Source organism: Drosophila innubila, chromosome X (assembly GCF_004354385.1).
Source record: "Drosophila innubila isolate TH190305 chromosome X, UK_Dinn_1.0, whole genome shotgun sequence".
NCBI lineage: Eukaryota > Metazoa > Arthropoda > Insecta > Diptera > Drosophilidae > Drosophila > Drosophila innubila.
In genome coordinates, this window is record NC_047626.1 from 16,541,103 (window position 1) to 16,567,086 (window position 25,984).

Here is a 25,984-nt window from a genome sequence, read left to right on the forward strand (position 1 = left end):
ATATATATACTATGTGTATCATATATTATATGATTAATACGATCTAATCCAAAGTCGCGTCTTGTTTAAATGCCCAGTCTATTTATTTAGCTGGGCCTATTATGTCTAATACAAACTTAAGTTTATTAATAAATTTAGCTTATTGCATTTAGATGAATGTACGAAAAAATTAATTAATTGGACTTTAAGTTTAACTTTGCAATTTTCACATTTGCACAAAATGGCGACTGCTTTAAAGCTAGAAAAAAAAATGTATGTTATATATAATTTTATAGATTTATATAAATATAATGGTATGTAATTATTTAGATGATGTATCGATAATTATGCCTTTTAAGTTATTTACAGCATGGTTTTGACTTAAATTATGTTTTTCAAGTGACAAATATAGTTGTTATATTCTTTAGACAATTTTATTCAAACAAAATATATATAAATTATTACATATTTAAACAAATGTCTTGATTTATGTTTTGAGACTTGTTTTTTTTCGATTCGTACAAACTGAAATTGTTTTCGCTTTTTAATCGATTCACTTTAAGCTTAAATTGAATTGTAAGTATTTACATGGTCTTTGACTTAGACTTAAATGATTAATACAAACTTAAACTAAGTGCATTTGATTTTTGAATCCTCAATGCGCTTTACATGGAATACTTTTCTTTTTGTAATGTATTTTTTTAATGAGCTTAACTATAAGCATATACGTGTGTTTGTCTCCTTGTCAAATGGGTTGAAAAATATTTTATTAAATTAAAACAAAAACAAACAAAAAAAAAAAAAAAGTTGTTTATCAAACTGGTTGACAGTTGATATTGCTTTGCCGGCCGCTTGCGTCTCACATGCGTTGCGTGCCCCATGTCCATGCCACATGCCTCATATGTGTGATTTCTAGCACTCGGTTGCATAGTAGAATACCTCCACTTCGCTCAACTCCGAGTGCCGGCTGTGCGGACTCTCCACGAGGACGTCGCGTGTGGCGCGCGCATGCGCCAGCACCTATAGTCACACCTTCGAGGCATGCGGCTGTGCACCTGCGCCACTGCCGTACTGTGACTGCGCCTTCTGCACCGTCTGATAAGTGGGCTGTTGCTGCTGCAACTGCTGCTGCTGCTGCTGCTGTGGCATGCCACTCTGCTCGCGTATGGTGACTTGTGTAACAAAAGGTCCACGACTGCGCGCACTGCTGTTCAAGGATGCCGGCGAGAAGCCATTGAGTCCCGCTGCCTTCCAATGCGGCTGTGGCACATTCACACTGATCGGCGACGATGTGTTGCCATTGTGCAGACCATGTGCACCATGGCTATGATTATGGCTGTGATTGTGATTGGGATTGTGATTGTGATTCTGATTATGGCTATGCTTAATGCTGCCCACACGTTGCTGTTGCACCGTATCGTACTCATAATAGCTGCTCATTGGACGCATGACACCATTCGACTGCTGTTGTTGTTGCTGCTGTTGCTGATGTGCCGCTGCTGCTGCCGCTGCCACAGCTGCTGCTGATGGCGGCAGTGGCAATGGTGGCTGCTGTTGGCTCGATGATGAATGCAAGCTGATGTCCTGTGAACGCGCGCTGCGCTGCGAATGGTAATGCTGATGGCGTCGACTGCAAAAGCGTATAATACAAATGAGTGTGTGTTTGTGAATAATGTAGGAATTGATTTTTCTTTTTTTTTTCGATTAATTTTCAATATACAACATCGATGGACAGCCATATTGTACAAGTGAGCTCTACAATCACATATTAAACAAACTCAGCAATTTAGAAATTATATGTGTTCGGCGTCTCGACTCGGAGCAGCAACTTTGCGGTGTGCTGGTCTTTTTTTTCTTTTAGCTTAAGTCGTAAATTAATTAAGAATTAATTAATTTTTGTGAACAAATTAAGGTACTGGCTGCCCACCGCGAATGTACAAAAACATCTAGCATTTAAGGTTAAACAAAAACAAAACAAAAACAAGACACAACAATGGGAATGTGAACTAAAGCTACTCAATAAAACCAACAAGCCAACTATGCATGTTTTAGTGTATGTGTGTGCCAATGTGTATGTGTGTGTGTGTGTGTCAATGTGCGTGTGTGTGTGTGTGTGTTACCTTTCGGCCTCGACTTTGATGCGCTGCCTGATCACCTGTTGTCGCATGCATTCGAGCGTCGACTCAGAGAGCGCCTCTTGAACGCCATCAACGCTGTCCAGTGTTGGTTAATGTTATCAGATGATGAACAAAATGATGCGATTGTGTGTGTGTGTGAGCGAACAAGTGTGTAAAAGAGATACATACATATGGTACACAGAGTAGAAAGAGAAAGAGACATGAAACAGAGTGACGGGTTAATAATACTCACATACACATACGAAACAAATTAAATAAATAACACATGTAATAAAGTCACATCAAATAGTGTTGGTAAAAAAAAAAACCACTACAACAAAACGCTTACTGGACTATCTTTTTTGGAAATTTTAAAAGGTAATAGCTGCATATTTTAGTTATTCTAGTTCTCCACAAGTTTTATTTGATATACATGATTCCTTGGAACTCTTGTTTTGATTTCAATTGGTTTATGCTTAAGCTATATCTCAATCAATTGAATGTCAACAGGTTTAAAAAACTTTATCTTTTCTTTCTTCAACATCATTATAATCTATATGAGTTTCTCTACATCTATAGTTGTATAAGTCTTTCCATTTAATAACAAGATATATTTTTTAATTTATGCTCTAATTTCATTAGTTAATTGGGAACTTTATCCTTGCTCTCTACTACAATCCTATTATCTATTCCAATAAATAAATTATCGATTTTCTTTTATTATGAAGAAATCAAGAATACATCTAACATAACATGAGAAATATTTAAAACTGTGTTAATTCGATAATTTCATACATTATACACAAATGAAGTTTGAGCTGGACTTTGTCTACACCCAGTTTAGGTTAGTTGAATGTTAGCCAACACCGCTTAATTACAGTTAGATGGATAGATATGATATGTGATTTGTGTGTTTAGAGTGGATCAGCCTCTCACCTAATCTGATGCTGATGCAAATCTTCATAGTTGGCATAATGTTGATAGCGATGATTGAATATATCATTCTGATGAATGCCACCGTTAGCAGTTGTTGCACCACTGACAACTACACCAGCAGCAGCAGCACCACCTACACCACCGCCACCAGTGGCATTTGGAGCTGGCAGAGGTGGAGGTGGCTGATAAGCTGGCGGTTTTCCATTACGCTCCAAGGCGGCCAAAGCAGCAGTTGGAATTTGTTGTTGTTGCAGTTGCTGCTGTTGCTGCTGCTGCTGTTGTTGTTGGGCAGCTGTGTGAGGAGTCGATGAAGCCAGCGAGGATGTGGCATAGGTATCGACGGGAACGACGCCATCCTTGCGATTCTTGCCAAAGCGAAACATGTAGCCAATGCCACGCAGTATGCTCGGCTTTTTGGCACGCGACTTGCTGCCATGCTTGCCATCGTTGAGGGAACTCTGGAAGGGTCCGTTGCGCTGTGAGGCAAAGCCGCCCTCGTGATCGCCCTCCTCCAGCAGCCAGGTCTTGCGCGGCTCTAAAAAAAGATACAGATATTGGAATAAGAATTAAATGATCCGCTTTGGATGCTTCACTTTAGTCAGCTTACTGTTTGCATCCGGTTCGCTGACCACAGCGGCACGTAAACTATCTTCACGACCGCGTCCACGTGGCGCACGGAGGGCATGATGAGAACGCGGCTCGTCGGACATTTGCAGCTCCTGGACCATCGTTTGTAGTGATTCCAATGACGAGGACTTCTTCAAGCCCAGCGATGGTCCCAAATCCCCAAGCTGGTCGCGTGCCTCCGCCTCAGCGACGAGCATCTGTTGCTCCCGCTGCTCAATGTGCGAACTGGTCTTGGCGTGCTTATAGCCAGCCGCTGCAGCCGCCATCTGGGCATTCGCACTGGCAATGCGTGCAGTCAGCGACTCAATGGAGCCACCATACACCGCCGATTTGGTTAACTGTATGCGACGCTCGCGTTCCCGTTCCTCGCGCAACTTCTTGTTGCGCTGATAGGTTCCTGTTTCGCGTGCATCCAGCGCCGCATGATGCTTCTCCGAGATGCTGCGACGTCCCAGAGCATCGCGCGAGAAATGCTCCACTCCCGAGTTGTTCGTCTCCAGGCTCAGCTGCGACGAGTATGTGGCATCGAAATTGCCACCTGCCCCATTGGCAGATGTTGCCCCAACCTGCCCCATGCCGGCGCTAGCTTGCGATGTGTTCGCGCTGCTCGCGTTGCAGTGTTGACCATCGTGTCCTCGCACCGGCAGAGTGCTGCAAACAGACACAGAGAAGAATAATATGAGATGTAGAATTTCATTAAAAAAATTGTGTGTGTTTTAAGAAAAGTTTTAATTGTAGACTAATCATAATATAATATTTTGGAGATTCTAGCTTAAGAGCAGTTACCGTGACTGTTATCAAATTTAAATTTAAAATTACAAAATAATAATTATATTCCAAATTGTATTTTTACTCATTACTCATTATTTGTTTAAAATAAATTGTAAGTTGTAGACCAATAAAAATATGATATTTTGAAGATTCTAGCTTAAGAGCAGTTACCATGACTGTTATCGAATCTAAAATTAAATTTACAAAATAATAATTATATTCCAAATTGTATTTATATGACTCACTATTTGTTTGAAGAAAAGTTTAAATTGAAGACTAATCATAATATAATATTTTGAAGATTCTAGCTTAAGAGCAGTTACCATGACTGTTATCAAATTTAAAATTTAAATTACAAAATAATAATTATATTCCAAATTGTATTTATATGACCAATTACATATCTTAATTTTTACTTAAATACTGTAAAATGATCGTTAAACCTTAATATTTATTTAAGAGCCATAGTTTTTTACTTAATTTCTTTGATACTCGTATTAACATTTCTTTTATTTCTAAAATAAAATTTACCGAATAAGTCTTGTTTTAATATTTTATAATTAAAATTAAGCTTAATAAATATTTTACGATTATTAAATAAAAAAAAAAAACAAGTGGAAAAGGCTATAGTCAAGATCCCGACCATAGGATACCCGTTACTTATTTCAAAATATATATAAGTACTTTAAAGAAATTACTACCTAATAAAAACTACTGCATACTTTTAGGTGATTGTATTGAATTAATAACTGTATTGATAACTTTGGTTAGCTATAACTCCCGTTCTACTTGTCCGATCTTGCTGCGGTTAAGTGATATTAAAGATAATAGGTAACGTTAATTACCATAAAAAACAGACATGGCTATATCAGCTCGGCTGTTGATGCTGATCAAGAATGTATATACTTTATGGGGTCGGATATGCCTTCTTCTCCCTGTTACATACATTCCAACGAACACAATATACCCTTTTACTTATTTTGTAAGTAACGGGTATAAATATCTAGGCTGCAAACCGGATCGACCCCGGGAACTTTTGAGTTTTGCAGCCTTGAAATATATAGCATAAGGCGGGTATCACAATTTTGAGTATAACAAAATTAAAACTGAAAAAATTATTTGGATAAACAAAAAAAAATCCCAGCTTTTTCTCCATTTTTTATACCCGTTAATTGCAAAATAAGTGGAATGGTTTATTGTATTCGTCGTTTAATTATAAGTTTATTAAATATATATCGGTTCTTTTTGGCTTTGAACTTACGGTGACATGGGTTCCGCATCGTCCTCAATGAGCAGCGCCGTATAACCATGGCCATTGGGCAGCTGCAGCTGCGCCGGCGACCAGTTATCATTGGTGGCCATGTAATAGCTTTCATTACGCAGTGCCGCATTGTTGCCACCAAGAGATGGCGGTGGCTGGCGACGCTGCGACTGCGACTGCGATTGAGCTTGCGATTGTTGTTGTTGCTGTGACGGCTGCGCAGAATTTGTGGAGCAAATGCCACCGGTTAGACGATCCAAAACGGGATTGCTCCATCTGCAAAAAAAAAAAGGAATGTAAGAGGAATATGAGTAACAGATAAAGATGCACTTGTTTCGAATCCTCACAAAATTTGCACAAATATTTAGAACTTTTAATAAAAAAAAATAGAGGTAAGTCAAACAAATAAACTCAATTATAAAATGAATTTTTACATTTGCTTACATTTGTTATTTTGTAATTTTAATAAAAATTATAAAAAAAAAATGAAGTCATATTTAGTTAAAAAAAATAAAGGAAAAAAAAAATTACTGAATTTGAACATTTTACAAAATGTTCTTGCCTTGGAATCTATTTCTACGACAGCACATTTGGCACATTCCACTCCATTTTCATCATTCGGGCCGAATGTGGACTTCATTTCAGTACAAAATCCGAATGATCATTTTGGCTCATTCATAATGAATGTTAAGATATTTTGCCATTCAACCCGGCGAATTTCAGTATTTTTTTTTATCGAATACGCCATGTTTATCGATAAACTCGTGACAAAAAGCAATTTAAGCTTTAACCAACTGTTTTGTTCAATAAATATAAGTTGGCATAAAATTTGCGCAAATTATAATTGCAAAATAAAAATGAAAATGTACTTATTTTCAGCTTTTTATAATTTTTGCATAGAAATCGAACTGCTGGTTTATTTCGGGTGAATGGAAAATGTTATAACAGTTTCACATTTTGTCGTGGAAAGCCAAAAATCGGACACATTCAAATGTGAGCAAATGTGGCAAATGTGAGTTGGTCGTGGAAATAGTCTATATAAACATATCAGTATAAAAAAAATATATTAACGAATTTTTAAGGCTTTTTTGATAGTATATAGATTGAAGAACATTTCATACCTATTCATATCGCTGCCGGCGCTGCCAGGTCCATTTCCGCTGCCGCGTGCTTCTCGTTTCTCCGGGCTTAAGTAGATCACTGTGGCGCCAGAATTATCGCTGGCATTGGAGCTGCTGTTGTTGTTGTTGTTGTTGCTGTTGCTGTTGCAATTCGAATTGTTGCCATTGCTGTTGCTGCTGTTGCTGTTGCTACTATTGCTATGACTATGGCTATGCTCCAAAATGTCACTGGTGCTGGCCGATCGCAGTATTTTACGTCCGACTTGCAGGGTTATGGTGCCCGGATGTTTGCCCGGATTATTAACCATAGCGCGACGCAGTGTCTCCATGGCCTCAGCATTGTTCTGGCCACGCAGCGAAACGCCATTCACGCTCAACAGTTGGTCATTCATTCGCAGGCGTCCATCACGCGATGCGGCGCCACCATGGATGACATTCTTCACGAATATCCCAAGATCGCCATCGTGTTTCATGCCTCCGCTGCCCGCACTGGCCGTCGACGCATTCAGATTGGAGCACGTCTTGCCCTTCACACTGACCCCAAGGCCCGCCTTCTCCGTGTCATGGACGGGTATGTGCAGTGTCAACTCCTCCCGCGAATGCCAGCTGCTGCTGCTGGGAGGAAGGCTGTCCTATAAAGGGAAAATGCAAAATTGAACATTAGTGTATTAACTAAAAATGAGCATCAATTGATGTTCACTTACATTGGAAGCCGCCGACTCGCTGCCCGCATCAATAAAGTGCTGAGATTCATTGAGCTGTGCCTGTTGTTGTTGCTGCTGCTGTTGGAACAACGACCTGGCGCTGCTCGACTTTTGCACAGGAATGGAAACGGATGCGGATGCAGATGAGGAAGTGTGAGCGGTGGCGTTGGCCACCGTGGTGCTGGAAGCGGAAACCGCCGCTGGTGCCACTGATACTACCTTCTCCACAGGTTCCGGCTGCAATTGTTGAAAAATAAACATCGGATTAGCTGAAGAGCTGCATATTATGGGTATGTTTATAAATTTAGTTCATTTGAATTTAATTTAATTTTTATTATATTTCCTAGTTACACCTAACATAACTAGTTTAAACTTAATAATTCTTTTGCCAAAATAAAAACAGTCACACATTTGATATTTTATTTTAAAAAATAGTTATACTCAATTGATCTTAATATATCTTATTTTTAACTTGCTTTCAGAACCTTAAGCAACTGTATATAAAAAAAAATAAATAAAATGTATTTCTGTTAAATCAATTGTGTGAATTTTTCATTATTTTTATTTAAGGTATTTTAACTTGCTTAAATTAAACCTGGTTATTGCAATTAATACGTGCATTTTTTACTTAATTTGGCTTTGAAATTGTTAAGTTTATAATTACTTAATTTTAAATTAAAATAAAATATATGTACATTAGAGTAGGCTAATTTTTTCGCGGCAAAGCGGTTATGAAATTCGTAATCTACGATGAGTTCTAAAAAGAATTTCCCAAGAAATAATATGTCTAAAATCAATATGGAGCTTCCACTTTTTTCGAGAAAGGTTTTCATGTGTTTTGTATGGCGAAATTGTCTGTTAGCTAAAACTTAAAGCAAAAAAAAAAAAAAAAAAAAAAAAAACACACACAAAAAGAGGCCGAATTATAATGATTTTAGAGATAAGAATTAATTGGCAGTCTTGACTAATTTTTTTTTAAATTGAATTTTAAACATAAGCACTTTTGTCAAGTTTCAATAAAAGTTAATTTTGCTTTAATTTTAAAATACAATTAAAAAGAGACCGTCAACTTATTCTTATCTCTAAATTCATTATAAATCTTTCTCTATTTTGGTTTTTCATTTTTTTTTTGTTTTTGAGTTAGTTTAAAAAAATTTCAGAACTATATGAAATAGTTATAGCTTCTCTGTAAAAAATAGAAGTTCGATATTGATTTTAGAACCATGGTTTTCTGAGAAATTCTTCTTTTAATTCATCGCAGTTTACGAATTTCATAGCCACTTTTTTTACTCCATACAAATTGAGCCACTCTAATGTACATAAATAATTTAAAAAGTGGACAACTTACACCGACGGGCATTTCAGCGAGCTCCTGTTGCCGGGAGACAACAATGCGCACTGTGGCGCCGGCGGGCATGCCACGGAGTATGGCGACCACATCCGTTTGGGTCTTGCCGGTCATCGGGGTGCCATCGACCTCGAGGAGGCGATCGCCGGGCTTGAGGCGTCCATCCTCGATGGCAGCGCCACGTGGCAAAATGTTCTTAATGTAGATGGGGCAATGTCCGCCTGCGGGATTATCGCGCGTGGTTACCGAGAAGCCCAGGCCATTGGGTCCCTTCTTCAGCAGTATCTCAATTTTGCGACCCAATTTGCGGGTGTTGGCCACCTGCAAGGAGGTGCCGACGGGAGCAGCATGTGGTTTGCGTGTGGGCGAAACGGTGGCCACCTCAACCATTTCGGCCACCTTGGAATCGCGACGTTGCTGCTGGCGACGCTGTTGATCGCCGCGCAGGACGCGCACTCTCAACTCGGATGATTCGAGGGCACGACGCAGTTGCTCCTGGACTTGGGACTCGCTGAGACCAATCAGTTTGATGCCATTGATCTCCAGGATGCGATCCTCGCGACGCAACCGTCCACGTTCCGCCCGACTGCCTGGCTCGACGTGCTGAACGAGCAATCCGCCGCCGTGTTCCTTGTCCGGCATCGCCGTCAATCCCAATGGACTGCCGTACTCATTGATGATGAGCAGCATTTCGCCATCCTTCTCCCGTATGGACTCGTATGCCTGACCCAGCGGCTCCTTGCGCTTACTCTCCCGAGGAAGGGATTTGCTCGAATAGGCGCTGTTTGGCAGCGACGTTGGCATCGGCTGTTGCTGTTGCTGTAGCTTCTCGGCCGCCTCCATCCACTTGTAGCCATTGCCATCGCCCAGAAACTGCATCGACAGCCGGCCGGATCGAGCAAATGGCTGATGACCACCAGTTGCTCCAGCATGTTGTGGTTGTTGTTGCTGTTGTTGTTGCAGCAACTGCTCCTTCAGCTGTGCCGCCGTATCATCCTCCTCCTCCCATTGTGGCGACAATTGGCCACCGGCCTTATCCAACATCAGGCGCTCCGGTGAATCTCCTCCGGCATAATGAGGCGCCGCCGCGGACCAACGTTTGTTGCCGCCCTCCGCCTTGAGGGATGCCAACAGATTGGGATCACTGCTGCGCCGCACCATTAGGCCCACTCCTAGGCCAGCCATTGGACCGGACGTGGTGCTGGTCACCTCAATGTGTGGCGTGGACAGATCCCGTGTGGGCGCCTCTGTGTTTGTCGGATCACGGAAGATGTCCGGCGAGCCAGTTCCCACCGAGGAGCTCCCTGAGGCGCCATCGCCGCCGCCCTGCGGCACACCCGGATCGGGACCAGAGTCCTCAAAGTGGGCCAGTATCTGCTCCCGATCGTCGGCCACATCGCGCACACAGTCATCGGGATCCAGAATTCCCGACTGTGTCTGCAGATGGTGTACGGCCACCCAGGAGCCCGCTTCCTGAAATCACAAGAACGAACAAATTCAAGTGTTAATGGAGTTGAATTAGAAGACACAATTACGTTTAAAAGAACTGTTTGTTTTGTAGCTTAAAAAAGCGTTTGGCGTCAGTGTTGCCAAATCAGCTTTTTTCCCGTCAAATCTGACGTTTTTCGAATGCCAAAAGCGGTAAAAATTTTGATCTAGCGGGTGACGGGAATTCTAGCTTTATTGAAAATTGCAATGGCTTCTTTTGTTGCAATAATATCAGTAAATACCACTTTACTATCTTAACAACACTTTTCCATCCCTGGCAAAGTGTTTCCCAATTTTAAAGTAATTGAGGGATTTAAAAGTGAAGTGTTTCAAATAAACTGAAAACAAACCAAACCTACATAGATGGAGGAGATAATGTTTATGTTCTTAATTACTAAAATAATAGTAAAAACAGTACAGAAAGCAGAAGCAATCGAAAATCTCCCAAATCTCTATACATTTTTGGGAGATTTTCGGTTGGTTTAGATTTTTGTGGCACCTCTGTATATTGGCTGTTTATTTGGATTCTTTTTAAAATGTTCTAACTTTTTCTAGCTTTCTAAAAATGTCAATATAGCTTTCTCCGGCCCTGAAGAGTTGGCAACGCTGTTTGGTGTCTCAGTCAGTGATGCCAATTTAGCCTTTTCGCGGATAGATTTGTCCTATTTTTAACTGCTTCAGCTGGGAAAAATATCAAACAGCCTCTATCCGAAAATCTAGCCATTTTTTAAGTATAAGTTTTCATTATATTTAACACGAAATTAAAACAAAAATAGTTGCTCAATACGCAAGCATTACCTTGTAAAATGGGAGAATTTAGTTGCCCTCAAACTATTAAATTAAATTTAAAAAAAAATTGTCCTATTTTTTATCAAAATTTTTATTTTTTCATACTTTTTTCCCTGTTTTCTTTGGTCGTTTTTCGTCATTTTAAAACTTGTTAAAAACAAAAATAATAAAAAACCTAAATTTAAATTATATCAATGAAAATAGTTAAGCCGATAAAGATTCTCACATTCTCATCTTCAATGTGGAAATTTGTAAGACAAAGGCATCATTGCATGCAGTACAATCTGAAGAGGAGTCTGCGAAGACGATTGCAACTCGATTTTGCGCTTCCGGGCCTTGAAACAATTGCCCAATTGGCCATGTCGTTGAGTCATTGGCATAGCTCAGGTGGCTTTAATGCTTATTTAGCTTAGCTCTATGCTCCAAGCCATATTGGCATGAGAAACTGCCTAACGTGTTTGTAGTCGTAGTCGGTTAAAGAGACGACCTCAAGCCTTCCAAAAAAAAAAAAAAATAATAAATAATAATAATAATAATAATAGTAAAAAACTGCAACGGGCAACGGCAATGGACAACGTTAAAAGGCAAACGAATCAAGTTGGCATCGCTGTCATTGCTGCCTGCTTGGAATTCCATTGAATTCCATCACACAAATGCCAAATGCCGAAAACTGGCCAACAACAACAGTAACAACGGCAACAACAATTGCATCATGGCCCGAAACCAGTCATGGAATCAACGGAGCGTGCGCTTCGCTCCCTGAACTAAACTGGAGAACTGGCGCAACAATTTGGAAGGTTGTTTTCTAGTTTTCGGCGGCATTTTTTCGCCACTTTGCAGCACTGACAAACAACAAAAAAAAAAAAAAAAACAAAAAATCACACACAATGCTTTTGTTATATTCCGCTGTTGTTGTTGTTCTTGGATTTATGGGTCAAAGAGCGTCCACTGACATTGCATTCTATTGTTGTTCCAAGCAGGTCCACAAATTGATTTTATTATTTGCTTACTTTTATAATAACTACACTGGTCAACAAGGTTTTAGCCACATGAATTCTGTACGCTAATTATAACGTTACCAGACTGCAAACATCAATAGCTTTGAAGAAGATTCGGTTCGGTGGTTCGAACCTTGGTTCAATTTTGTACAAATAAACAAATATTAGAAAAATGATTTTGAAAAAATAATTGTTAGTCATTTTTTCCTAATATTCCTAAATTCCTAACTTTTTAAAATTCCAACTTAAGATTATGACTTGATTTCTGCAAAATAAAAAGGTCCTGTCACAAAAAAAAAAAATAAATAGACAAAATAAAAGCTAATTTTTGTCAGTCAGAGCTATTGTTTGCTTGAATTTTGTTTACGCACAGTGGTTCAAGATGTTTAATATGCGTTCAAAAACTGTTAGAAAAAAGAAGCCAATTGTCTTATTAAAATTAATTGATTTACAATATTATTAAATTGTTTACTTTAAAATAAAACGATAAAGATATCAGACAATATTTAAAAATGTTTATAGTTATCGATATAGAAATAAACAACTGTCAGCTTTCTTCGTCGTTATTTTATGAACAATTGATATAACAATTATTTGAAGAATGTTATGCATGCTAATTGGATTATACGATAACACGCCTTAAACTATAGATATTTTTTATCAACTATTTACCATTAATGATTGCTAAGAACTCGTTTGCATATCAATTTATATCTATAACTTTATTTATAAATATTATTACTGCATCTCAATAAAATGTGCAAATGTATTTGAATAATTTGTTTGACCACAAAATGTTAACTATGTCCCACTGTAGTTGTGGTTTGTTGTCATAAATGTGGCATATCTCAATCGTTGATTGTTTCTTTATGGTCATTTGTCAATGGATATTATGCGTCAATGGGCAGACAACGATCGTATAGTATATCATAAACATTTGCATACGTATGTGGAGCGAACTGTGTGGGCGTATGTATGTATGTGTGTGCGTGCCTGTATCTCTGTGTGCGTGTGTGTTTGTGTGTGTGTGTGGGCGTGTCTTATCACATTCACAACAGTTGAGATTTTGATTCAAATTTTAATTAGTTTGAATTTCGGTTTAGGGTTACCTTCACGCAGTCGTAGCTCGGTGATGGGGGTCGTTTGGGCAGCGTCAATGAATATGATTTGTGTAGGGTGCCATGGGGAATGCCCTCATGCTTGGCAGCCACCTTGTAGGTGTGGCGCCACCCAAAAAGGCCGCTCAATTTGTTGGCCAGCGCTGGACACTTGGGCGGCACGTCAAACATTCTTAATATCTCTCCCTTTGTTTGTCTTTGGTTTGGTTTTGATTATTTTCTTTGTTAGCACAAATTTGTGCGCAATTGTTATAGTTATGATTATTATAGTTAGTTAAAGTTAGTTTACATTTTTACACTTGAAGAAAAGTCGTTAATTCGCTGCTCTTTTCGAAGATGCAGGATACACTGATCGCTGAGGAACATTGCACCGTTTTATTTTTATAATTTCCTTTTTTTGCAGGGCTCTAAATACACACATTTTATTATTAATCATATACTATAATTGTTTGTTGATTTTCTTGCTGTTGTTATCATTGTTGTTGAAGAGGCACGCGCACGCTTTATTTTATTTGTTCTTATCGATGATGCAATTGCAGTTGTCTTATCAAAATGCAACACGCCACGCTTATCACTGCAGTAGCAAAACCAATTTATCAGTCAATCAGTCATTCAATCAGGCATTCAGTTGGCCAAGACAGTTACACCAAAGTATTTTTATCATTGGCTCAACAATCCAAACAGAAATCAGAGAACTTTCTTGATAAATTCAGAATTTACTCGAAACAAAAGTCTAGAATAACATTTATAAATATTAAAGTTTCACAGAATTGTCTATTTATTTATTAAATAATGTGTTAACAGATGGAACAACAAATTAACTATTATATGCACAACTTTCAGAATTTTTTAGCATATGGAAAAGTATGTACATATCTATTTTAAATATATATGAATGTACTTATGTATACTTCGAAATATATTATGTATGTTGGGGATATTTCTTTTAAAATTCGATTGATGCTAATCAAAAAATTTACATAAATGTTATCATACTAAAGATTTTTAATTATTACAGAAATAATCGATTTAGATTTAATTCAATCACTTAGCTTTGATTTTTTAAATTGAAATATCTAAATAATCCTATATAATCAGCTATAATATCTAACGATCGTACTTGAGTTTGTATTGCAATTTTCCTCCTATATTGTTACTATTGTTTTCCGCTTTCTTGACTGATTTCCCACAGTTTCCATGAAGTGCAAACGCGGCGACTGTTCGTGCACAGTTTGCATTAAAACAAATATGTATATACATTTAGTTTATAAGTATATATAAGTAGGTAAAGATATATAAATCAACTGACTAAAGAAGAGGGAGGGTTGACTGCGGCCGGAGACTAGAAAAAGCAACAACTTGAACTCATTTCGCACACAAATTCACATTGATTATGCACTTGTTCAGACACACCTGTAATAAAGGCGACGTTGACGCTGGCGTTGACGCACAGCAGCAGCAGCAGCAGCAGCGGCAGCGGCAGCTATTAAAACAACTACAGCAACTACAATAGCAGCTACAACAACAATAGACACCCATTCTGAGTGCGAAGTAGACGCACTGAGGCATAAACAACTCGCAACAGCAGCTTCAACCTCTCGATGCGATGAGCAGGGGGAACAAGAGGCGGCACTTGCGATATATTTGCTTACTAGAAATTTTCGACGTAAACAGCAGGCAATGGAAAAAACAAAAACAACAACAACAACATTAAAAAAACGGTGCCAATTAAGGTAAGTATTACAAACATATGAGTACATATGTATTCAGACGTGTACACTGTACACATATTATTATGCCCAATTTTTGGGAAAAGTTGAGAAAAAAAACAACAGAAGAACAGAGGTAACTGAAAGCACAGCTAAACCAGAGTGGAAATATTTTATTATAACAGTTGCTGGTAAGTATAACAGTTATATCTCTGAAATATTCAAAAAAATACTTTAGCTAAATCAATAAGAAACAGTAGCATTTAAAAGAAAGTTTGTAATATGTTAAAAGTAATCTCGTAAAATAGTTCCGTATAAGAGCTATACTTGTAGAAGACAAACATGGAAGTTTTAAATGAGTTTATGGACTGCTTTTGTGTTAATTTAATAGTATAATAGTTCATAAGCATAGATGTATATATGTACACAAATATATAACACACAGCTAGCCACTGTTTGGGTCTATCTTCTTACATAAGCAGTATAACAGTTGAACATAACAGTTTTGGTATAACAGTTTAGACTATATCTCAATCATAAGTACATAAAGTATCAAAACCTACAGTATAACAGTACAGTATAAGATATGTTAGTCTGGGCTGTGCTACCACATTTATTTCAGTATAACAGTTTAGACTATATCTCAAGCATAAGTATATAAAGTATCAAAACCTACAATATACAATATCATAAGTACATAAAGTATCAAAACCTACAGTATAACAGTACAGTATAAGATATGTTAGTCTGTTCTGTGCTACCACATTTATTTCAGTATAACAGTTTAGACTATATCTCAAGCATAAGTATATAAAGTATCAAAACCTACAATATAACAGTCCAGTATACGATAGTCTGTTCTGTGTTAACAATACCCCATTTGTTGCAGCTTTTATAGGGTATATCGAGAATTAATTACAATGTCAATTCTGAATCTACCTATACAAAACACACAACAAACTCAAATTTAAAGGTTTGTAATAGAAATGTGTTATACAATCAGTCTATTCATTCACAAAAAAAAAAGGAAAAAGAAAAAATAACCATTCACAATATTGTAATTGAGCAGCAACAGAACAACAGGTAGCAACATCAGACATTGAATAGGTTCAAGTTCGATTTGGGTATTCAAACTATTCGTTTGGATAAGAAAGCAATTTACACGTATTCAGTGACTCAATAGAACTGATGCATGATTCATTTGGTATTCATTGAGTATTCGTTGCCAATTTTTCTATATCAAATTCAATCCTTATACAATCTCTGAGACACACACTTCAAATATTAATTAAAGGATCCCTCATTTCACATGCATTTGTCGAGTACGCTTCATCCATAGAAACTGCTGAATTATAGCAACAACAACATCATTAATAAATACCTGTATAACGAATGGATTTATTTTATAATGAACTGACAATAGATTCCCTTGAGTGAGTACCCCCCACGCTACTCTGAGTACCCTTTTATAAGGCGCTTGAAAAATTAATTAAAAATTGCATGCTCAAAGCAGAAAAAGATGTGAGTACTCGTAAATTAGCATAAAATGCTTTGGCCACATGCCATATAAACTATAAGTATTGTGATATAAAAGAGGCAGACAGACAGAGAGAAAGACAGGGAGAGGGAGAGAGGGAGAGGAATACACAACAAAATAATAACAACATGCAACTGACTTTTGGCCACGCCTACACCCTTAAGACTAGACTCCTTTTCCCCCATTTACCCCGCTCCCTCTCCGTTCAACTCCCTTGGCTCTATCCATAATTTGCAATCAGACTCTTAACAACCCACGACGCCAAAGTCCAAGTCGAAGTCGAAGTCGAAGCTGTGCTTCAATCTACCAACAACGCCAAGAAGAAGAAATCTAAAAAGAAATCCACAAAGACGACCAAGAAATATGCAAGCCAGCAAAAAGAAAGGCCAAATTACATGTTGTCATTATGCAGCAGGGGAGGGGTGAAGTCAAAGACGGGAGGTGGGAGGGCAGGAGAAATACACACACACACACACACAATATACACATAATGAAGTGTAGCAAAAGGCATGCAACGGCCAAGTTTGTTGTTTGTTGATTCGAAAAACGTTATAGTTAGCTATGAGTGCAAGTTTCGAGTGCGGAGTGAATGTTAGTGCGAATGCGAATACTTGTACACGAGGGTTGCTCCTACAGTAACAACAATCCGCAATTCAAGTTTCTTACTCAGTTACACAACTTAAAATTGTATCATTTTTAATAAATATATAAATATTATCGGTTTCTAAAGAACAATTTTAAAGGATTTCCGGCAAGGCAAATTCTGTTCTATAACAAAGTCTACACCGCATAATTCGCTAGTCCATGTAGGTAAATATATGTCTATATATAAGGCACCACAGTCTGTCCCCCATGCTCATATCAATATAAGAAATTTAAAAATTGATTGACCCTCGCATATGAACGTGAGAGGCCAAGTGAAAGGAATAGCTTTAAGACCGAGCCTCTATCTATAATGAGGTGCAGTATCAGCCCTCTCTCCAACTGGGATCCTCGTACGTTTCCAGCTAATCAGCTGATTAGCATATGATTAGCAAGATATAAATATGTTTACACAAATGATTAGCAGACAATCTGTAAATCATCTGTTTCTCACTCACTGCGATCATGACTTTTTCTTATTCGAATTTTTTTTTTATATTTTTATCGGATAAAAAACAGAAACTGCTGGGAACACATGACGTTGTCAACAGAACCGCTGACTAACAAAATTGGCTAGAATATATGGGTCTATATAAAATTGTCACAAAGTTTTAGCGTTTCGTGAAGCTACAAATCTAGAAGGCAAATAAATTTATCACTTAAGTCGATTAATTTCAACGCTTTCTAATAGCCACCCCTGGCATTTGTTGTTGTACCTTGATTACTTTGTCCCATTGTCTTTTCAATTTCTTTATCATTATCAGACGAGTGGGTGGGTCTGATTTTCACAGGTTAGTCAGAGGCCTACCCGAGGCTTTTATCTTTATCGCCAGGGCATTTGTTATTGCTAACTCCAAAGCTATTTCATATAAAACAATGACGCCTCGAGGTCGCTCTCATTGACAACAATACAATACCATAATACATTCATGTTGATTTTCTACTGTCGTAGATCTAATACCCTATGAAATCTCATAAAACAATAGTTTTAGAGTAAGATTAACGAAAATACCTATCTAAAATAAAATCATACTTAGATGGTAGAAATGTACTTATATAATAAATCAAATTTTGCCATCAAATACTATATTTTCTAGCCATAGTTAGTTTTATTGTCAGCTATAAGCTATATAACTAACTTAAGCCTGTAAAAAACAACATTATATTAAAATTTAACATTACTTTTAGACTTTTCAACTAGCTTCCGACGCATATCCTCAGTGAAGTGTATTACAATGTGTAGAAAACATTTTTCCAGTGGTGAAAATGTAAGAAATTACAGAAACACACGACATGACAAAATGCAACTCATAATTGCGATCACAGGGCAAAAATTTTCAAATGATGAGAGCTTGGGGGTGATGAGGTGATGGAAGTGGATGAATTATGGAGCTGGTGGTTATATTCCCATAAGAAGTACACCATACATAGAGTAGGGGCCAACTACCTTAGCGGCTCATCAACTTTTGCTCTGCTTTTTTTCCCCGTTTACTTTTAATATAAGTATTTGAAAGTGCACTTAATTGCTACAAAGAGCAGGTAGACCGACCTGGTAAGACCGGGTGGACTGCCTAGACACCGGTGCCATATGAGAAATTATAATGGTTTACAACAACTGCAGAGAGACCGGGAGTTTGGTAAAGAACTTGTGAATCACATGACAGTTAATCACGAAGAGGAACCAAGCCGATCAACTCGTTTGCCGCTATGTCTGATGATGACTAAACAAGTTTCACTAAGAAACATAAACACCATAAATCGATCAATGAAGTTTTACCCCGAACTCAACTCAACTGCTCATTTCTCAAGTGTAAGAGCATCATTAGCAATGATAGATTCCATTAAATGAACGATACTAAATGTTGAACAGCGACGATTCATTGAAGCTTTCTCAATCTCTCCACAAATGCGCTTAAGAAGCTTCGTTTTGTGAAAACATCAATAAAATGCTTAAAACTTATATGGACTTTGGTATGACAAAGTCTATTCAGAGACATAACTGGCCGATATCCGTTTCGAACTCATATGTAACTATATTATTGCACTATTTATGGAACTACTACTTTTTGAAATACTCAGGTTAAATACCACGCTAGGAAACCTCCAAACTATCCCTTTAGCAAACCTGCGTCTTCTGATTTATATTAAACATCAAGCATCAGTAAAGCACTTTGAAAAATTTTACAGAGGTGAGATTGACAAATTTAACTTCTTATCTCATTACGTATTATTTATTTGTACAACAGCACAAACAACAAGGTATAAATAACTTTCTTTCTTTCTTTCCTTCTTACTTTGTGTCGTGTCGTCATTTAAGTGGAGTCTCATAAACTGCACTTAGAGTTACAGCAATAGCAAAAAAAAAAAAATAAATAAAAATAAAAAAAAACAACAAAAGCCGCTTACAAACTTTACTCGTAATTGCGATTGCCGAAAAACCAGGTATATGTGGCAGAGTGTGTTGTGTGTATGTTGATGTTTTGGAGAATGGTTTCTGTTATTTTATTTTTTATTTCTTTTTGGGCTGGGAGGAGGCAGCTGAAGTAATACCTATATGAACCGGTTGGCAACTTGGGGCACCGAAAAGTTGATTGAACCTGCGTTGTTGCAGCTCAGAACAGCTCAGAAACGGCGGCCAATTATAATTACAGATGCTGTGCACAAGTCGAAAGTGAAACGACAACAACAATAGCACCAACAACAAAAGATGTATAAAGTTAAAAAAGAAATATAGAAATAATAATAACAAATGTGCGCCCTTTGGGGCAATTGACGAAACAGCAGCTGTATTAGAGAGAAGCTTAAGACGACTTTAAAATACGCTACAGTGAAACTGATTTTTTAGCTCTATGAGGAAAATACAAATTTAGTCCTAATCACAATTCTTGGGTAAATTTATGCAAGTTAAGGAAATCTTAGATCTGGAAATAAATTAAGTATTTTCAAAGGGCTGCGAAGTTAGCTAAGAATATATTAATCTTGTTGAAGAAAAATAGTGTAAATATCTTAAATGTTTCATCATTTTTTGACAATTTTTAAAAAATTAAATTAATTTAAAAATATATATAAATAATATACATATCTATAAGTATTGGCTTCTGCTATTAATATCTATCATTATCAGACTGTCAGAATGCCATATCTTTTCTTTGCGATTCTCATTGAAAAATGGTTTGAAAATTAATGTTTTTTTTTTTTTGGAAATTTATATACCTGAATAATTTGTGATTTAAAAAGTTTTTGACTAAGAGATTGAAGATTAAAAAAAATATATATTAAGGAATATATAAATTCGAGAAATCTATTTGCAGTTACTTAGTTGTCGGTCAATCCTTTTAAGCCAGTTAAGTGCAGGGTATACGGAAGACAGCGAGGCGGGTCAATTGAGTTCACTGTCACTTTCACTCTCACTCTGTCACTCTGTCGCTCTGTCACTTTGTCTCTTAAACTGGACGTCAGCTGTTGACAAAAGGTGACACTTTGTACACAATTTTAATCGATGATTAACTGCTTCAATGCGATGACCAACAGCTGATTACAGTTAATCAGAGCGGGTGGAGTGAAACCAAAAGGGGGCACAACAAGATGGAGGCAAGAAAATGCGATACTGAATGATGACGTGAGTTGACCGCTTCAGCGATTAACTGTGCATTTCGAGTGTTTGTTTTCATTGGTATTTATGTTTTGTTTACCCGATTTGCGATGTCGCCGAATCTTTTATTAACTCATTTCATTTCGCTTCGTTTTATTGATTGGAACCGTTGCCAATTGTTTGCCATTTCCAAGGCGGTATTCAAACAATATTTGGCTAAAGGGTTTTTATTTGGCAATCAGTTTGGCGAAAAGATGAAAACGGTAGCCATTCAATTAAACAGAAGCGATTCAAATGAAGGTGAATGCACTCAACAAAGTGAATTTTATTATTTGCTCTTGCAAACTATTCATGAATGCACCAAATGAATACTGTCTATTGACAAGCACTCTAAATAATTTAATGTCGATTTCCACAATATTTGAATTTAAAGTGCAAGAAATTAATAAAAAGTTATTCATTTGCCCTCACAAAACTTATGCTTCATTTAATTGCTTAACAACTTATCTTTATTCACTTTATTAAGCGAAAAGTAAGTACATTCAAAAGTATAGTCTGCATAGATTTGTCAGTTGATTCACCATCTAATTTACCTTACATTCATTTGTAAATACACTTATTCATTCACTGTTTTTGCAAGCACTCATTGGGTTCTTTGTTCACTATCTTAAGAGCTTTACAGCTTTTTTTTTATATTTTCTATGATGTGTTATTGTTTTTATAATTGTTGCTTGTGAAAACCCCAAACTCACACACACACACACATGTTTGGAAATATCTGTGACATAAGCAACAAATATTTTATCAACATATTTAGTCAGTCAGGCTGGTTATTTTATCTACGAAGGACCCAAATGGTAATGATTAGATTAAGTAAACACCGACAAAGAAACGAAAATAAAACAACCTGGTGTCTTATAATACCCTACAAATCAATGGCTTAAGCAGGAGTATTAGCGACAACTACATTTAAAATAAAATTAGTAAATGTATCAAGTTTACACAAATTCTGTAAGTTTCATTCAAGGACTTTTTTGTGTAAATATCTAAGTTTCTAATAGAAGTTGATATCAATAAGAATATTTGTTCGTTATAGTTAAGTCTAACTGTTGTCAGGCAATTTGATTAATTTGTGTTAAGATTTAAAGCTTAGTATAAGTACTGCACGCTGTACAGTGGGTCAGCGGCAATTGAAACGCCTTCAAGGCCAACAAGAACAGCAACAACAAATGGAACAAGAACAAGAACAAGAACAAGAACTGCAACAACAGCAACAGACTTCTTGTTATTGTTGTTGTTGTTATTGTTGTTACTTATTGCATTCCTGACTAGTGAAAGTCGCTTTGGCCAACAAATCTCAAGGCTGATGCCTGTTGCCTGCCACATGACACATGCCGCAAGTTGCCCGCCTGCTGCCCAGCTGTGTAATCTGAAACCCAAATAGATTTATTAACTGTCGCGTTTAATTGAAAATGCAGGCAACTGCATTAGACGCTCTGTGCGTGTGTTGTTTCTTGTATCTGTGTGTGATCCTCAGAATTACAACTTTTTTAGGTAGAAGAAACATTGAAATTGAACTAAAGAAGAAGAAAAAGAAGCCATCGACAAAAAAATAGGTAGAAAACATAATGATAATGCCTGGGAAACTGACAGCACTTGAAATTCTTCCTTTCGCTGTGGTTCCCCAAAAACCCACCCTCTCATTCTCCCTCTCTCTGTCACTCTCACTCGCCCTATGCCTCTTGCTCGCTCCCACATAGCTTGTCTTTAAGCATTTCCTGCTGCATTCGCTGCTCACGTCATGGGAAGCTAAACACACTAAGAAGACAAGACAAAGAGGAAGAAGCAGTAGAAGAATATAAGGAGAACAAGCGAATAGAAGACGCCTCTTACATAAATTTAGTATATACTTATACTCCGACTTATACATAGGTACATCCGTATATATTAAGAGCTATCTAATTAAGCAGCAACGCAAGTTATCTGCAATTTAATCCGCATTTAAATAAATACAAAGATACAAGTCACAAGTTTAGATAAAAATTCACTTGAAATATTTTTGCAATGCATTCTTTTTTTTTTTGGCACTCACAAACACGAGAAAAAAAACAATAAAAAACGAATGTATATATTTGTATATAAATATAATATGTAAAAAAGAAGCAACAACAATTACGCGCACTTGTGTTTAAATAAATGACAATAACTAAAAACTAAATCAAACTGTCAACAACAACAAACAAACAAAAAACTGCGTAACCTGCGCAACAACAACGACAACAACAACAGCAAAAGTACGTACAAACTGCGAGCAGCGACGACGACGACAGCGACAGCGACGACGACAGCGGCGACGTTGTGAACGAGCGAAGCAATAAGCGAAGTGCGCTGCGCTCGCGTTTCGTTTTAAAACTGAAGTCAAAGCACAGCCAGCGACAACGATCATGCAGCGACGGCGACAGCGACAGCGACAAGTGAACAGCGCACACACACACACACACGCACACAGATAGGCAGCTAGCGAGTGCGAGAGCAAACGTGCGAGAGCGCAGGTTTGAGAGCGAGCTTAAGTGAGAGAGAGCCTATGCCGGCACAAAACAAGTGCAAGGCAACAAATGCGCTCTGCAGTGATTGTCAAACTGTGCACACTTCAGTGTTGCCAGAATTTCAAGTGCTAAAATAGCTAATTCAATGTTTAGTATAAGCAATATAATACATACTATTAACTCGAATATTGAATATTCATACACAAAATAATCAAAATAGAATTTAACGAACTTAAATGCATTTTATTTTTCAAATGGGTCTGCTTTAGCTGACCAAAAACATGTTCAACCTTTACATTTAAACAAGACACTCCCATTAATTGTTAAGTATAATTCGCAAAGGGTAAAATGTATTTATACATCTGAGTTCTGGATTTTAAAGCGTCTGTTTATATTTTTGTTGCTGTATGCGTAACGTTAAAAAAAACTTACAAAATCAAAATTGCCGTTATACAAAAATATTCTCGACAATATAGACAATATATTGATTTTATTAGGTATTTATAAGTTATATGGCAAAATGGAGCTATTGTATAATCTGTCTTTAAAAGAGCTAAATTTTAATATTAAAATATATATATTTGATTTTTTTTGTTATTTTTTTTAGCTTTTCAATTACTTAAATGGCAGCACTGGCGCATTCGCTTTTACAGTGGCTCTTAAACGTGCGCATTTGACTTGGAATGTCCAGAACACGGGGGAGAACAATGAAATGACCAGCCAACAGCTGAATGCGCTGCTGTTGCTATTGCTGTTGTTGTTATTGCTGCTGTTGCCAAAGCCAAAAGCATAGATAGCGACAGCAGTTTGTCAAGCGTAACGCAAATAGGCACGCAAAACAACAACACAACAAAACAGCAAACAACAGATTCAACAACAACAAACACAACACAACATAGCAACTCAAAGAAAATCCGACTATTTAATGCTCTTACAAATATCTATACAATTGAATCGAAGCAATTTTTTTTTAATTTCAATTTTTTTATAATAATTTTGTTGTTTTCTTCTTGTTCTTAAAACATTTTTAATCTGTATTAAAAAGCAAGTTGGCTACATTACCATTTAAAGTTCGTTGAACATTTTTTTTGGCATTCGCAGCTTACAAAATCATAAAAATAACTCAAAACATTGCTTTGTCACACATAAGCCGGCTGAAATTTAACATGAACACGTAATACTGTTTTAAATTTTGATTGCAATTTTATTCCCTTAGGATTTTAATTTTATTATTTTCTTTTGATTATGTTGCTATTTTATCCAACGCTCTATCTCTGTCATTTATTTTGCCTTTCTCTCTTACAGATTTCGTCCAACTGTTTATATTTTTACAGCTTGAAGAATTCTAGGACAAGTAAAATTTTAGAAAATCTCAATGACTCTCAACGACAAATCGTATGACAAAATCAATGGACTTCTACTCTATCTCTGCCACTTTTATGTTTTTTCCTTAGCAGCTCATAAAAAACTAAAGGCAAACAGAAGAAGAGGAAGCAAAAGGAAAAGAAGAATGCAAATCTGTTGGCAACCGCAGGATGGTGGCAACAGGTGGCAACTCTACAGATACATACATTATATAGACAACAATTGCCGAAGGCGGCACATGGGCGGGTGCATAATAAGAAAAGGAGGAAAGGGGAGGGGGGGGGGTGTTGCATAATTGCCAAGAACGTTGCAAAACGTTGGCAACCGTTTCCTTAGTCATTTCCCCTTTGGGCCAACATCAAAATGAATTGGCCTTCGACTGCAACGAGGTTTGCAATTGTTGTTGTTGTTGGCTTTAAATGAATTCTAGCCGGTAAACGTAATGAAATTAAACGAACTGGAAAGCTTCCTTTTTCCATGAAAGCCTCCGCATCGTTGGCATAATTAATGAGAGAAAACCAAACCGCAAAAAAAAACTAACAACAACAACAAAAGGAGCTAACAACAAATGTATTCAAACGAACATGCATATGTCTTCATATACAATATTCATACATATATTTAATTTGTTATTGTAATTTTTAATGGTATAAATAATGGAAAAGTTGCACTCAATGTGTGTGTGTGTGTGTGTTTGTGTTAGTATGTGTGTATATGCACTACAAATATAATTGAATTGAAACGGGAAGTAATAAGTGAGTGTATTCATAACCAAACTATTCATAACATAATGAAGACATTATAAAATTCATTTTTCGGCTTAAATTTGTGCTGAGTGAGTGCATTTATGGCCAACATTATTCACTTGATTGTGATTCAATAAATGCAACATATTTGTTTTATTATATCCCATGAGCAATGACTTTCAAACTGTAATGATCTATAGCATGTCCAAGCCAAAAAATACAAAAAAAAATCGAACAACCGTTAATTTGATTGTGCGACTTGAGCAGTTGGCAATCTCATTAAAAACACACAAAGACTTCCGTTCGACATAAACAAAAGACAAAAGCCGTGTGTCACCGTCCCAGACAGGAACTGGGAGAGAGAGAGAGAGAGAGAGAGAGAGAGAAAGGCGTAGAAAAGCCCCCACCCCCCCAAGTTGAAACAAAAACAAACAAAACAACAACAACACAACTAATGAGCAAAAAAAAAGGTAGCGAAAAAATAAAGTAATAGAAATAGAAACAGAAACGAAGAGCTTGACGAATTCTCAATCATAACTTTATACTTCAGTTTACATACCCTATAAGTACTATAGTACTATATACTATAT

The 25,984-nt window shown here is 37.1% G+C and overlaps 1 protein-coding gene across 2 annotated transcripts; it reads right to left on the bottom strand.

The window, feature by feature from the left end:
- On the bottom strand, positions 1 to 23,198 carry LOC117794353 (partitioning defective 3 homolog). 2 transcript variants are annotated; one of them, XM_034634993.1, is made up of 9 exons: positions 23,040 to 23,131; positions 13,249 to 13,664; positions 8,865 to 10,337; positions 7,517 to 7,753; positions 6,813 to 7,444; positions 5,692 to 5,967; positions 3,640 to 4,310; positions 3,033 to 3,567; positions 1 to 1,609 (listed from the first exon to the last, which is right to left on the bottom strand). In XM_034634993.1, the coding sequence occupies exons 2-9, from the start codon at positions 13,426 to 13,428 to the stop codon at positions 1,006 to 1,008; spliced, it is 4,608 nt and encodes a 1,535-aa protein (XP_034490884.1). In that variant the 5' UTR covers positions 13,429 to 13,664; positions 23,040 to 23,131; the 3' UTR covers positions 1 to 1,005. The 2 variants fall into 2 exon arrangements, with proteins under 2 accessions (XP_034490884.1, XP_034490885.1); XM_034634994.1 differs by lacking the exon at positions 13,249 to 13,664 and having other exon boundaries at positions 23,040 to 23,198.
- Positions 23,199 to 25,984: the final 2,786 nt, after the last annotated feature.

Coding starts and splice junctions, on each gene's coding strand:
- LOC117794353 (XM_034634993.1), bottom strand. CDS start 13,428: ATGTTTGACGTGCCGCCCAAGTGTCCAGCGCTGGCCAACAAATTGAGC. Junction 5,968..6,812: donor GCCGGCAGCGATATGAATAG/GTATGAAATGTT, acceptor TTTTTTTTGCAG/ATGGAGCAATCCCGTTTTGG. Junction 3,568..3,639: donor CAGCGAACCGGATGCAAACA/GTAAGCTGACTA, acceptor ATCTTTTTTTAG/AGCCGCGCAAGACCTGGCTG.